At 40.7% G+C, this 13746-nt stretch overlaps 1 protein-coding gene across 1 annotated transcript; it reads left to right on the plus strand.

The window, feature by feature from the left end:
- Positions 1–1206: 1206 nt before the first annotated feature.
- Positions 1207–12960, plus strand: ARG1 (arginase 1). Its single transcript, XM_059400738.1, has 8 exons — positions 1207–1716; positions 4335–4407; positions 6774–6948; positions 9111–9270; positions 10547–10641; positions 11154–11258; positions 11463–11599; positions 11777–12960. Exons 1-8 carry the CDS (start codon positions 1660–1662, stop codon positions 11941–11943), a joined length of 969 nt encoding a protein of 322 aa, XP_059256721.1. The 5' UTR covers positions 1207–1659; the 3' UTR covers positions 11944–12960.
- The last annotated feature ends 786 nt before the right edge of the window (positions 12961–13746 follow it).

Below are 13746 nucleotides of genomic sequence, written 5' to 3' on the forward strand. Positions count from 1 at the left end.
AAATACTGACAGATTGGAAAGTTATTTGCAACACGAACACCATAAGAAGTTGAAGCCTCACTATACAAAATACCACAAGTAAATATCTAGGATATACAGACAAATTCACAAGTGAAAATAAGAAGCCTCGTTAGAAAATGGTCCTATAAAACGGACTGGGGAGTCCTTGGTTTCCCCATTCTCTCTTTCAATAGGTATTTATTGAGTAGGAACACACAATATTGAGTGGGAACAGGGCTGTTAGCTCTTGGGAATGATACAGCAGACAAAATTCCTAGCCCTTATGACATTTAAATACTCCACAATATTCTCTCATCGATAGGAAAAAGGCATTAGATTCAACTCAAGGAATTCTCCCCTTAAATGCCAATGTTATCACTTTAAAGTTGGAGGAATTTTTAGGATGCATCTCTCTTAAATCCATAATTTTTCCTGATGATAAACAATATCCAGGGACCCACATATTGGACAGGTACAGAGACCTGACACTTCGCTCCTGTTTGGACTGTAAACCTAATGGTTAGATGGACCCAGAATGCCAGTGACTCACAGCTCTTCCCCTACCACCTGTTGGCATCAGGCAACTTCCCTGAGCTTCAGTTTCTTTACCAGTAAAAATGGAACTAATGGTTAGACCTGCTATAAATTGGTCTAAGACGTGTGCCTGGGTGGCTTGGTAGGTTAAGCATTTGCCTTCGGTTCAGGACCAAGCCCCACGTTGGGCTCCCCACTCAGCGGGGAGTCTGTTTCTCCCTCTCCCTCTGCCTGCTGCTCCCCCTGCTTGTGCTCTCTCTCTCTCTCAAAGAAATAAATAAAAATGTCTTTAGAAAAAGTAAAATAAAATAGGTCTAAGGATTCAATGAGATCATATCAAAGAATAGCCTCTGGCACATGACAAAAACTTAACGTTGGCGATTTTTACCTCTGATTCTGATATTACGATCCCAAGAATTGTCATTTTCCCTGCACACTGTATTTCAAAATTCGTACGGTAACATCTTTGGGTTCTTAGTCAGGTCATTCTTTTTTTTTCTTTTTTTTTTTTTTCAGTAATAATGAGAAAAGGAAATCCTATGCTTTCCTAGATACTATACGCTGGTGATGTAGGAGGCGTGTCTCATGGATTAGCCATTAATCCCAGTGTGTGAGACCTGCTCTGGGCTGCAGGGTTGGAAGGGATGTGAGAGACCGACTCACCAGGCCCAGCCCTATTCCACACAGGATTCAAAGGCCTCAAGGAGGTGGAGCCCTGCCCTGCAGTTCCACAGCTGGAACCATGACACTACGTATGTGGTTATGATTAGTTGATTGTGGTTAGAAAAGATTATCCTGCTTAGGAAATCGAGGCTGTGGTTAGGAAAGATTCTAGTCGTCCAGCTGACTTTGTAAAGTGGAAGTGAGCTGGTGACATGAATAAGCTCCCTTAATTAGAGATCTAAACTCAAAAGACTCGTGGTTATTCCAGGTATGAAGAATTTGCAAGACTTCGGCCTGACTGTGTTTCAGTGCAGGGGGTGGAGCCAGCCTTCCTAATTAGAATAAGGTAAACAGATTCAGCCCGGTTAAAAATGGAAAAAAGATGTGCCCTCGGTCACTGAGGGCTGCAGAGAGTGGTGTCTGGCTGGAGAGCTCGGGGCAACGGAGAGAAGGGGCCAGAGCATGAGTTCCAAGTCAAAATTCGTAGGGGTCATTGGCGTGCCTTTCTCAAAGGGCCAGGTGAGTACCAAATGTGTTCTTGAATAACTGAAATTCATAACAAAGTCTCGGACTTCAGAATTAGTAAGGTAAGGTGTTAATGTTAATGTCTGCTAAGCTCTGTTCCCTCGGACAACTGGGCCTGAAATATATATATTTTAAAGTCCTTTTACCATTTTGCAATGTTGGAGAATTAGGGTCACAAAATCACTTATTCTTGTGGCTCCTAATCTCAGCCGCGGCCAGTTGTATTTGAATTTGCTACATTTTTTTTTTTGATTCTTTGAGAGAACATATTTTTATTTGAATGGAAATGGACTGTGTCTGTATTATAGTTACTCATTGAAATTCCCATGTTCTCGTTGCTTTGGGTTTCATAGTGCCTATGCAGAAGCGAGAGGCTTTTAAGAAAACGCATTGGTTTAGTCATCTGTTAATGCCTGGAAACCTCTCATGGATTGGCAGCAATTTTCAGACTTCTTTTAGTCTGCATAACCTAAATGTGATTGCTTTATGCAACTTGGTGAATGATTCGTGTTATTTTGAGGGCTTTCACAATCCTATGAAAGTGTTAGTTCATGCAATAGGTAGAAAACTTTATGTATCTCTTTTTGAGAGAGGAAAAAAGAAAAAGGAAAGAAAAGAAAATCCAACTGGAAGTTGGCAACATTGAAGGGACTAATGCATTTATGAAATCCCCAGATTGCCAACATGTTCCAGCAGCCTTGAACTTTGCAGCCCTTTCTTCTGGGGAGTGCACTCATTCTGGAAAACATAGTGTGATTAGAGACCTCAGCCTTCAGCAGGTGTCTGTGCTTAAAGGGGGAAAACAAGGAACAAAAACAAAGCAAGTAAAACTCTGAGGGTTGATATTTTGTCATCGTGGTTGTTTCAAACGGGGTCGTCTCCGTCTTCCAGAATTCTCTTTGCCTATTTGGGCAGCAGTTCACTCCTCTTAGTTTTGAGCTCGTGCTTGGCACTCCGGTGTGTTATTGCAAAATAGATTGGGAGAGGTCAGAGGGTAGAGACCCAAACTGCATTTGGACTATCAGTAAACACTGCTGCACCTCTCCTGGTCATCCTTCAAAGCTCTCTTCCGGAACACAGGGACATTTTGCCGACATGGAAGTGTCTAGTGCTCAGATTAATCATAAAAACCACAATATACTCACCTCTTCTTGCAACAGGTTCTAAAGAAGGCAGAGTGAAAATAACTGATTGAAAGGAAGAAAAGGAGGAAGGAAAATAAAAATTTAAGAAGGAAGAAAGGGAGGCAGAAGGGAGGAAGTGGGGGAGGTAGGGAGGCAGGAAGGCGAGCACAGCCTGAATATACCCTGGCCCTTGGTCCTCACCAGAAGATTTTATGCTACGATAATAATGGCCCTTTGATAGTATTTTGAAATACAGCCTGAGGTTCAAAGAAGAGGCAATTACATCTGCTCTGGGAAGGAGGTGTCTGGGGGTGGTCACACTAGAAAGCATGCATGGGACAGAAGGGTGGTGGAAACTTGCCGCCTGGAACAGGAATGGGACACCCACCATGTGCTTGGCCACGGAGGCAAGTCAGCTGTCATCAGAATTAGATAGACATAGCTGCTTTGTTTGGGGCCACGGCCCCAATCTTAGGGACAGACACACGTGTCTTTTGGCACCTCTTCTGTTGGGTAACCCAAAGTAGCTTCCTGTGTCTACAAGCCTTGCTGGAAGTCAGAATCCGAGAGCTACAGAAGAGAACTCTCTGTTTAGGCTTCTATTCTGCCAGGAAGCTGGAGAGGATGTGTGGCAAGGAGGAAGTGTGTTTGCTTCTCTGACCTGTGAAAACAGCAAGGGGAGGATTCTTGTCAGTCGTGCCGAAGCAGGTCAGAACCTGAAATACCGGGTTGGTCTTTGTGGATTCAGCTCCCAGGTGATGAATTTCTGTGGCCTCTTTTCTCCCCGGGAGCTCTCTGACTTATCGCCCGTGTGGACACTCACGTAGAGCTCTCTAATGCAAGGCTCGATTGTTTTCTTAGGCTTTTACTCAAGTTTTTCTCTGGGTTTGCAAAGTAGCTCCACCACGCCACCCCTGTTCCTGAAAGCTTACTCATGTAGCAAGACTCAGCTGAAATGTCATCCACTCCCTGCAGCCTCTCCTGGCACCCTCTGTTTCTGTCCTGTTTCTGGGTCCTGTTTCTGTGGTTGCGACCTCTTGTACCGGCCCTGAAGCACATCTCCAAGGACTGTAATTGGGGTTAAATATACAAATTCCCCCATTAGCTCATGAGTTACTCAACACGAGGCCTCTCTTTTCAGTTGATTGCCTCTCTGACTCTCAGAGTGCTTTAGCACAAGATACGCGTTCACCATGTTGATAGCGTGGTGTCTGTCACAGGAGAGGAGACACGGGTTCTGGAATCCAAGGATATGAGCCGAGGCTCTGCTGTTTGTTAGCTGCGTGCCTATCGGAAAGTGACAGCCTTTCCCATTCGAGATCTGACCCGGGACTCATTCACTCTGCCTGACTTGGAGATGGGGTAAATCCCTGGCTCTGGAGGAACTCTGAAAACGATAGTTACTCTTCACCTGATTAAAGAATGAATAGAGTTTCCGTTGTGGGCATCTGATCATGTCTGAATTATTTTGTTTTTTTAATCATTCAGCCGCGAGGAGGGGTGGAAGAAGGCCCCACAGCGCTGAGAAAGGCCGGCCTGCTGGAGAAACTGAAAGAACAAGGTAATTTTTCCACTGGAAGATGACCAGCCCGCTTTCCTTCCCACAGAGGGGGTTGTATGTGGAATGGCATTTCTCACACAGAATGGCAGCACTCGTGGTAACTTGAAAGGTACAGCCTATTAAAAAAAAAAAAAAAAAAAAAGCAATGTATGGAGAAAATGCTCCATAAGTATTGTTGGATGAATGTTCTCACTCAGATATTTTGTCTTTCCAGCCAGGAGATATAAAAGAATAAAAAAGTATAAAAGAATGTGTGAGCTAGAACTGCAGTTGGGTGAGGGGTAGGGGCGTCAGGGGAATTGCAAAGGGAAAATAACGAGCAGCAGAAAGTACCGGGCTAGCAGGAGGACTCCTGTTTGTCAAAGGAAATAAAACAGTGATGGTGATGAGGAGGAGGAGGAAGAGCTATGTGTGTATGTGCATTTGCATACATGATACATACACAGAGTGTGAGCTTGCAGATAAAAAATCACATGGAGGGGCGCCTGGGTGGCTCCGTGGGTTAAGCCTCTGCTTTCAGCTCAGGTTATGACCCCAGGGTGCTGGGATCAAGCCCCACATCGGGCTTCCTGCCCAGCGGAGAGCCTGCTTCTCCCTCTCCCACTCTCCCTCCTTGGGTTCCTTTTCTCGCTGTGTCTCCCTCTGTCAAATACATAAATAAAATCTTTTTAAAAAAATCATATGGAGTTTAAAAGTATAGGCTAAAGCAGATACTGTCTTTATATATAAAATCCTGATGAAGTGTTGGCAAGAACACAAAGCCACTGGAACTATCACGTTTCTGGGGGGAAAGCTTAATGATACAGCCACTTTGGAAATCAGCTTGGCAGTTTCTTGAATAAACATCCAACTGCCTTCTGGCCCATCAGATCTACTCCTAGGTATTTCCCCAGGAGATATGAAAACACATCCACACCAGGACTTGTATCTGAATGCTTCTAGCAGCATTATTTATAATAGCCAAAAGAACGGAAACCACAAAATATCCACCGCCCGGTGAAGGGATAAATGATGGGAGGTACACCCATACTGTGGGCTAGGACTCAACCATAAAAAGGAAGGGGTCACGGACATGGGCAAGAACAGGGATGAACGTAAAAGACAACATGTTAAGTGAAAGAGAGCAGACACAAAAGACTACCTACAGTATGACTGCTTTTACGTGAAATTCTAGAAGAGGCGAAAGTCTAACAACGGAAAAGCTCATCAGCAGTTGCCTTGGGGTGGGCGCAGGGAATGAAGAGGGGCATGAGGGAATTTGAGGGGGGGTAAAGGAAGTGTTCTAAATCTTGATTATGGTGGTGGTGCCAAAACTGTAGATGTTCCTAAAACCCATTGAACTGCAGTTAAAATGGGTGAATTTTAGTAAATAAGAATTATAGGTCATGAAGCTGAGAAAAGGAGGGGGATGGAGAAGAGAAGGGTTGTGTAAATGGACTGGACTAGTCTCTCCGTCAACAAGCATCATCTGGTCAGATTTTACATCGGGTTCAATCTCTTAAGGGTGTTACTGAATCCTGGATACGCACAAATATATAGTAAATATATCAGATGATGAGCTTAGTTCAGAACACTGAACTGATCTCATGTCACAGTTCTACCGGAAACTCTGTGCTTTGAAGCCTAATGAAGGCCTTCTGGGAGGTGCACCCAGGTCCTTAGGAACCTTGGGTTACCTACAATTTCTCCTTATTAAAAAGGTATAGTAATTAACCTTTATTTCTTGAGCTCAGTGAACTGTTAAGCTCGTTGCTATCATATGCTTACTGAATTCTAACAATACCACTCTGAGGCAGGTACAATCCATAGAGGAGGGACCCGAACTGCTTCAGCACAGGTAACAGATTGGATTGAAACCAAGGACTGTCAATCATAGTCAGAAAATTTAGAAAATAGTGGTATAACAGGTGTATTTCCTTCTGGGCATCTATATAATACATAATGCATAGTACATAATATATAATAGGTAATCTATATATTCTTTAAAAAAACTATTTGTTACAAATACAAAACATGCTTATTGGAGAAAGGTAGAAAGCACATAAGCAGAGAGGGCCACACGGAGATAAACACAGCGAGGCCGCTTATTAAGCCCCAACTGGAAGATTATCATGGTCCTACTCTGGTGTCCAGCCTCCATGGAAGGATCACAGAAGTATTTGCCGAGAATCTAGTGTACAGATGAGATGACGATATCAGGCAAAAACAGACACGGTTTCTACCTTTGCAAATTTTATGGTCCTTCTCGATGTTTTCTCTGCGTATCCTTATAAAAAGTACACTGTTTTGTAAATTTGGAATCATCTTACACAGACTTTGTAATCTTTTTTTATGTAGTAACGCGAAGCTTTTGGTTTTAACTACAGAGTGTGATGTGAAAGATTACGGGGACGTGCCCTTTTCTGATGTCCCTAGTGATCCTCCCTTTCAAATTGTGAAGAATCCGAGGTCTGTGGGAAAAGCGAATGAGCAGCTGGCTGGCGTGGTGGCGGACGTCAAGAAGAGTGGAAGGACTAGCCTGGTGCTGGGTGGAGACCACAGGTCTTGTTTCATGATCCTCTCTCTGAAGTCTGGCACAAATGGCGTAAGGGAGTATAACCAAAACCCCAAGAGAAGAGAAAATGAAAGGGAAAGCACGGATCCATACTTGATACCAAAATTTCTGCCTTTTCTTTTAATTGTTTCAGTTACTATTTTCTTTTTTTTTCCCCATTTAAAAAAGTATTTTTTTTTTCAGTGCTCCAAGATTCATTGTGTATGCACCACACCCAGTGCTCCATGCAATATATGCAATTACTATTTTCTTTTGGAAATAGAGAACTCTATTTGAAGTCTTGCATTATCTTTATTACAGCAGAAAGTATATGACATGAGTGGATTTCAGTAAAATCCTCAGCACAAATTTACATTCCTAAATGAATAAGCATGAGGAAGTTCTTAGCCAGGTTATTGTACTTGATTCCTGATAGCAGGAACAACTCATTTAAGTCAGTATTTTAAAGTATGTTTCCCATTATAAAAGTAATCATTTCCAACTCTTTGAAACACACATACACACACACACACACACACACACACACACACACACACACACACAAAATAGTAGTAATTATATTTCCTAACAAGCATTTCAAGTGAAATTGCAAATCGGGCATCTTTCCTTTGCCATACTGTTTCCCTTGTACCCCTCTTTGTTTAACATCCCTGTTATCTGATACTTTGTTCTTTTTTTTTTTTTTAAGATTTTAGTGATTTATTAGACAGAGATCACAAGTAGGCAGAGAGGCAGGCAGAGAGAGAGGGGGGAGCAGGCTCCCCGCTAAGCAGAGAGCCCGATGCAGGGCTCCATCTCAGAATCCTGGGATCATGACTTGAGCCAAAGGCAGAGGCTTTAACCCACTGAGTTACCCAGGCACCTCCCAATACTTTGTTCTTAACCTAAAGTACAGATTTCCTTATGTTACCTCATAATGTATATAAGCATAATTTTTATTATTGCATATATCAGAGTATTAAATCACTATACATATCCATATTGTCACGTACTCACGTAATTTTAAAATTTTCTTGATTATAAATAATGCGGCAAAGACCCTTTCTGCGTGTGAGCCTTTTTGATGTCTACTCTTGAGGTCCCCAAATACCTCACGAGAGGGCTGACCTGATCAGAAAGTACAAATGTGACAATGGCTCTTGATGCCTGAGTCAATCACTTCAGCTCCCTGTTTTCCTCCACAGCCAAGCCATTTCCAGGGCTCCTGTGTGACAGAACTTTAATTGAGAAACTGGGGCTCAGTGGAAAAATTTGTACGTGGAAATGTTAAGAGTGGCAAATAGCCACAAGACAAGAAATCTGAAGGGGAAACAAGTATTACGCTGGATAAGCAATATCTAAGCTTCAAGGCAGGTTGCCTTCACCTTGAGCATCTATCTATAAGTTCACAATTCCCTGAATGACACCTGACCATCCGCAGGTGGGAGAACACAGGCGCCAGATGGCAAATCCTGATCTTTGAACTTTTATGTAAGATGTTATTCAGTGCTTCCATCCTGATAAATTTTCTGGAGCTTGGAGTGTTTGAGGTGAACTTTGAGAGTTCTGGACTTGGCTAAGAGCGGGTCGTTAAATGTGTGGCAGGAGAGTAGAAAGTTCAGGCAGAGCCTCTGAGGGTTGAACAGCAAGTGAGCACCTAGGAAATGCCGGCTGAACTGGATGCAAGGATTTCTGAGTGGTTCTCCCCAGTTGTACAGTAATTGGATTTTAGGAAAAATGGACTCCGTGGTAATTCACTTGAGAGAATGAAGTACTTACCAAGACACAGGAGCATAAAGGAAACGAGCCTGATTTAATCTTGAGAATTAAATAATGTCTCATGCTAAGGAATTTCTTGTGTGGCTAGTGTTTTTATATAGATTTAATTTCTGGTTAAAACAATACTTTTATTAGAAGGTGGTTTCCAAAAAAAATAAAATCACAAGTTTTTTAGTAAGACCATTAATGGAAACTTAACTTGTTAGTAAGTAAGCATAACCTATGCTTTTCTATTGTTATTATTATTTAATTGGCACCTGCAATTAAAAACCCATTAGAAGTACCAGCCATTTTGACTTAAAGGAAAACCAAGTGGGAGCTGAGTTAATAATATGTTGGTTGGAATAGTAGTGCAAACCTGACGTTCACACAAACTTTTTTTCCTCTCAAGTATGGCGGTCGGAAGCATCTCTGGCCATGCTCGGGTCCACCCAGATCTCTGTGTCATTTGGGTGGATGCTCACACTGATATCAACACTCCACTGACAACCACAAGTGGGAACTTGCACGGACAACCTGTGTCTTTCCTCCTGAAGGAACTAAAAGGAAAGGTAAGGGGCTGGTTGGTATTCTATTAGAAAGAAACCATCTTCTCTTCAGCAGAAGTTCAGGAGATAGAAGGGAAGGAAGAAACTGGTGCCATCTCATTTTGGTGTAGTCTCCAACTATTTTCTCAGCACCAATAAGCTAAGGGTTGATAGAGACATAAAGGAAGTGAGGGTCTGTGCTTCTACCTTACATGACAGTTTGCAAACTGACTTTACATATGTCTTCCCTTTTGATTCTTAAACTACCCTTTTTAGTACATGAGGCAGAGAGTAATCTTTTCTAAGCAAGTTAGCATACGTTCAGAGGTTAACTGACTTGCTCAAGATCACATGCCAAGCACATAGCAAGGGAAGGGCCAGAACTGGTCTATAAACTACCTCTTTCTACATGTGCCATACGGCCTCTCCTGTTTCCCAAGCTTCCCCTCCACATCATGGGAACTTTTTCAAAAATGGGAGTTTTAAAATGTGGATTACAATGGTTTATTATTTTACATCTTTACTGTAGAAAGTTCATATCTACATCATAAGAAGAACTAACTCCTTGCTCCATTCTAAAAAGATGTGAGATGACATTCCAGATTAAGATTTAACGTTGTGGTTCATATTCACTAATATTCTGTAGCATATGGATAAAATGATATTAAATCACTATCCATATCCATATTTTACCATTTTTATCTACAGCTGTAGAATCTTGGTTTTTATTATGATACCTGGAGATTCAAACCCCCTTGTTAAGGGCTCAGAAGTAACACTTTCTGAACTGATGACCAAGTGCTAGGTTTATAAACTTCCAAAGTGTGTAGTTAGCACACGGGAATAGCCACCCTTGGCTCCAGGACATTTGGAGAGTAACAGAAGGGCTGCTTGAAAATCTCCCTCACTCTAAACGGTCCTTGGGAATAAGTCCTCACTGAGAAGAGGAATAAAAAAGGAAGCCAAAAGAGTCATGAGAGCACACTGATCTCTTTATAGCAGAGTTTTGGGGAAGCAGGGTGCTCTCCCATTCCCAGGGTACAGAGCCAGGTAAATGCTGACAAATGATTCAGGTCAGGTCAGGGCTACAGGGGGAAGGTGAGGAAGGCCAAAGTCATCTAGAGTAGCATAAGGAGAGGCAGGCATTCTCTTCTGAATTTTCTATGGTGTTTTAATGGTTTCTTCGAAACTTATAATCTAAATATAAGATATATGCAATCCAGTAAAGGCCCTTAACTTTCAATGTAAGATTTGCTCAAGAATCATATATTCTAATCAAATGAAAACATTGTAATTTTAGATCCCCGATGTACCAGGATTCTCCTGGGTGACTCCCTGCATATCTGCCAAAGATATTGTGTATATTGGCCTAAGAGACGTGGACCCTGGGGAACAGTAAGTTTATTCCTTGGAGTGAATTACCTTCATTTTCTCTCTGTTGCATGCTAGGCAACCTGGCCAAGCCTATGAGAAAAAAATTATTTTAAGCACCAAGTATATATATCAATACCTATATACCCATATAAATATTTGTCTATAAATCAGGTGATTTTTATACTAATTGCCTTGCTGTTAAAACACATTGATATAGGGACACCAGGGTGGCTCAGTTGGTTAAGCATCTGCCTGCCGCTCAGGTCATGATCCTGAGATCCTGGGATCAAGACCCACATCAGGCTTCCAGCTCAGTGGGAAGCCTGCTTCTCTCTCTGCCTGATGCTCCCCCTACTTGTACTTGTGCTGACAAATAAATAAATAAAATATTTTAAAAATATACTGATATATACATATAGTTCATAGGACTTATTTTATGTATCTTACCACAATCATCTTTTCTTTAAAAAGAAACAAGAGAGCATAGACTCTTTATTAATTGCAGGATTATCTAATTATCTCCTCTTTCCTAGCTACATTTTGAAAACTCTGGGTATTAAATATTTTTCAATGACTGAAGTGGATAAACTGGGAATTGGCAAGGTGATGGAAGAAACACTCAGCTATCTACTAGGAAGGTATGATGCTTGTGTGTATGTAACGTAAATATTATTAAAAGGACTTACTACTGATGTTAATGTAAATTATTAATAAAGCCTTCATGTAAAATTACGGAACGTCACTGGATTGTTACTTTTTATAAAGCGAGGCAAGAACTATATTTATGTGCTATGTATTAAACCACCAACTTTAAACTGAATTTCTTTCCCACCTCTTAAAAGAAAAAAAAGGCCAATTCATCTGAGCTTTGATGTTGATGGACTGGACCCATCTTTCACACCAGCTACGGGCACACCAGTTGTCGGGGGTCTGTCTTACAGAGAAGGTCTCTACATTACAGAAGAAATTTACAAAACAGGTATATATTTATACCTTCTGATCTGAAAATCAAGCCCCCATTGGATGCTTCCAGAATGCCTATCACATGATGTAATCACCACCTGTTTACACTCCTGGAGTGTACAGAGTACTGAGTGGACAGAGTTAAAAATGTCAATTATTTAACAAATTATATTATTTTCCATTGTTGTTGCAGGGCTACTCTCAGGATTAGATATTATGGAAGTGAACCCATCTCTGGGGAAGACACCTGAAGAAGTAACTCGAACAGTGAACACAGCAATAGCAATAACCTTGGCTTGCTTTGGAGTTGCGCGGGAGGGTAATCATAAGCCTGTTGACTACCTTAACCCACCTAAGTAAATGTGGAAACACCATGTAAAAATCTCACAGCTAATGTCATAATTAGCCAATCTAATAATTTACTTAAGCTTACAGTTATCCTCCCCCAAATTTGGTCTTTCTGAAAAATGTTCTGCCTTGGTAAATACTGGTATAATTAATATGAACTATCAATTCCCTCTTGGTGTGAACTCAAGATTTGGAAATTGTAAGTTTTGTATAATTAAAGACACACACAGAGGCGGACTCCTGATATCAGGAGATAGAACTATCCCACCTGAAAAGGGACCATAATCCCATGTTGTTCAAAAGATGTGATTTTTATAACAAAATCTTTATATTAAGGTTCTATTATGTTTATATGTTTCTAAACACACGGATTTACTAAGGATTTAAAAAGCCCTTAGTGAAATCATCATCCCCAAAACACTGTAAAACTGGTGAGACAAAACTCTGCCTCCTGGTTTCTTCATCTCTAAAACAGGTTAACAGTAAGGCCTTGTGAATCTTTAAGTTCATTAATGTTAGATGACCATGATTTACTTTTTTCTAAACCTCAGACATGATATTGGCTTACATTTGAAGCAAGCCTGCTATTCAGGTAGCCTTTTTGGAGGTAGAAAAGAAATCAAACTCCTATTTGTGTCTGAGACCTTCTAATTCAGACAGGAATTTCACCTAAAATTATCTTTGGCTTTCAAACACTTCCCTCTCCGCCCCTTCACTCATTGCAATTAGTGTCTCATTGGCTGCAATCTTTAAACAACCCCAAAACTCATCTCAGCTCTGGAATATAGTAAGGGAAATGGAATAAAATGAATAAAGAGTAAACTACAGTTGACCCTTGAACATGGATTTGAACTGTATCTGCATGGGTCCACTTACACACGGACTTTTTTTTTTTTTTAATACAGCACAGCAATGTAAATGTATTTTCTCTTATGATTTTCATAACATTTTCCCTCTAGCTTTATTATAAGAATGCAGTATGTAATACATATTATATATGTATGTTTCAATAAAATATGTTAATTGGCAGCTAATGTTATCAGTAAGGCTTTTGGTCAAAAACAGGCTATCAGTAGTTAAGGTTTTGGGGAGTCAAATGTTATAAATTTCCGACTGTGTGTGGGGGTCAGCACCCCTCACCCCTGCGTTGTTCAAGGGTCAGCTATATAATCAAAGTCAGGGAAATAAACTCTTCCCCTTTCCCCCAGCTTATACAGAACTCCAGAGGACTCTGTAAAGAAGCTGGTCCCATGAAAGGATTTTTATTTCTGTAATGGCTATGTGTTAAAGAGCCTCTATAATCTGATGTTTCAAATGCAACCCAGAATCTTAAACCTAAGTGTTGACACTAAAAACTCAATAAGAAATATCTTACTGAATTACTTATATGGAACTTAAAGAATAATGTTCAGTAATGTAGGCACATGGGGTTATTTAAATTAATTAAAGCTTAATAAAATTAAAAATTCAGTTCCACATTTCAAAAATTCAATAGGTACGTGTAGCTTCTGACTCTGTACGAGACAGCACAGACACAGAATATTTCCACCACTGCTGAAAATCCTTTTGGACAGAGCCACTCTGAAAATGACTATTAATTTTCAGAAAGAAAAACTTTTAGGATACAATGAATATAAAGGCATTGTTTTCCCCTCAGGTGCATTCCAAAACCAAATATATCTATCTCCTTCTAGTGTCTGATTAATAATTATTTTAAAAGCCTATTTTGGAAAAATCATATTCCTATATTTTTAGTAAGAGAGGAAAAAGGGAACTTTTAATAAATTAACTGGAATGTATTTGTCCTTGAGAAAA

The sequence above is a fragment of the Mustela nigripes genome, chromosome 5 (assembly GCF_022355385.1).
Source record: "Mustela nigripes isolate SB6536 chromosome 5, MUSNIG.SB6536, whole genome shotgun sequence".
Lineage (NCBI taxonomy): Eukaryota > Metazoa > Chordata > Mammalia > Carnivora > Mustelidae > Mustela > Mustela nigripes.

Excerpts from the sequence above, each read along its gene's own strand:
- ARG1 (XM_059400738.1), top strand. The coding sequence starts at position 1,660 with ATGAGTTCCAAGTCAAAATTCGTAGGGGTCATTGGCGTGCCTTTCTCA. Across the intron at positions 1,717-4,334 it reads TGCCTTTCTCAAAGGGCCAG|CCGCGAGGAGGGGTGGAAGA; the intron begins GTGAGTACCAAA and ends TTAATCATTCAG. Across the intron at positions 6,949-9,110 it reads GTGCTGGGTGGAGACCACAG|TATGGCGGTCGGAAGCATCT; the intron begins GTCTTGTTTCAT and ends TTTCCTCTCAAG.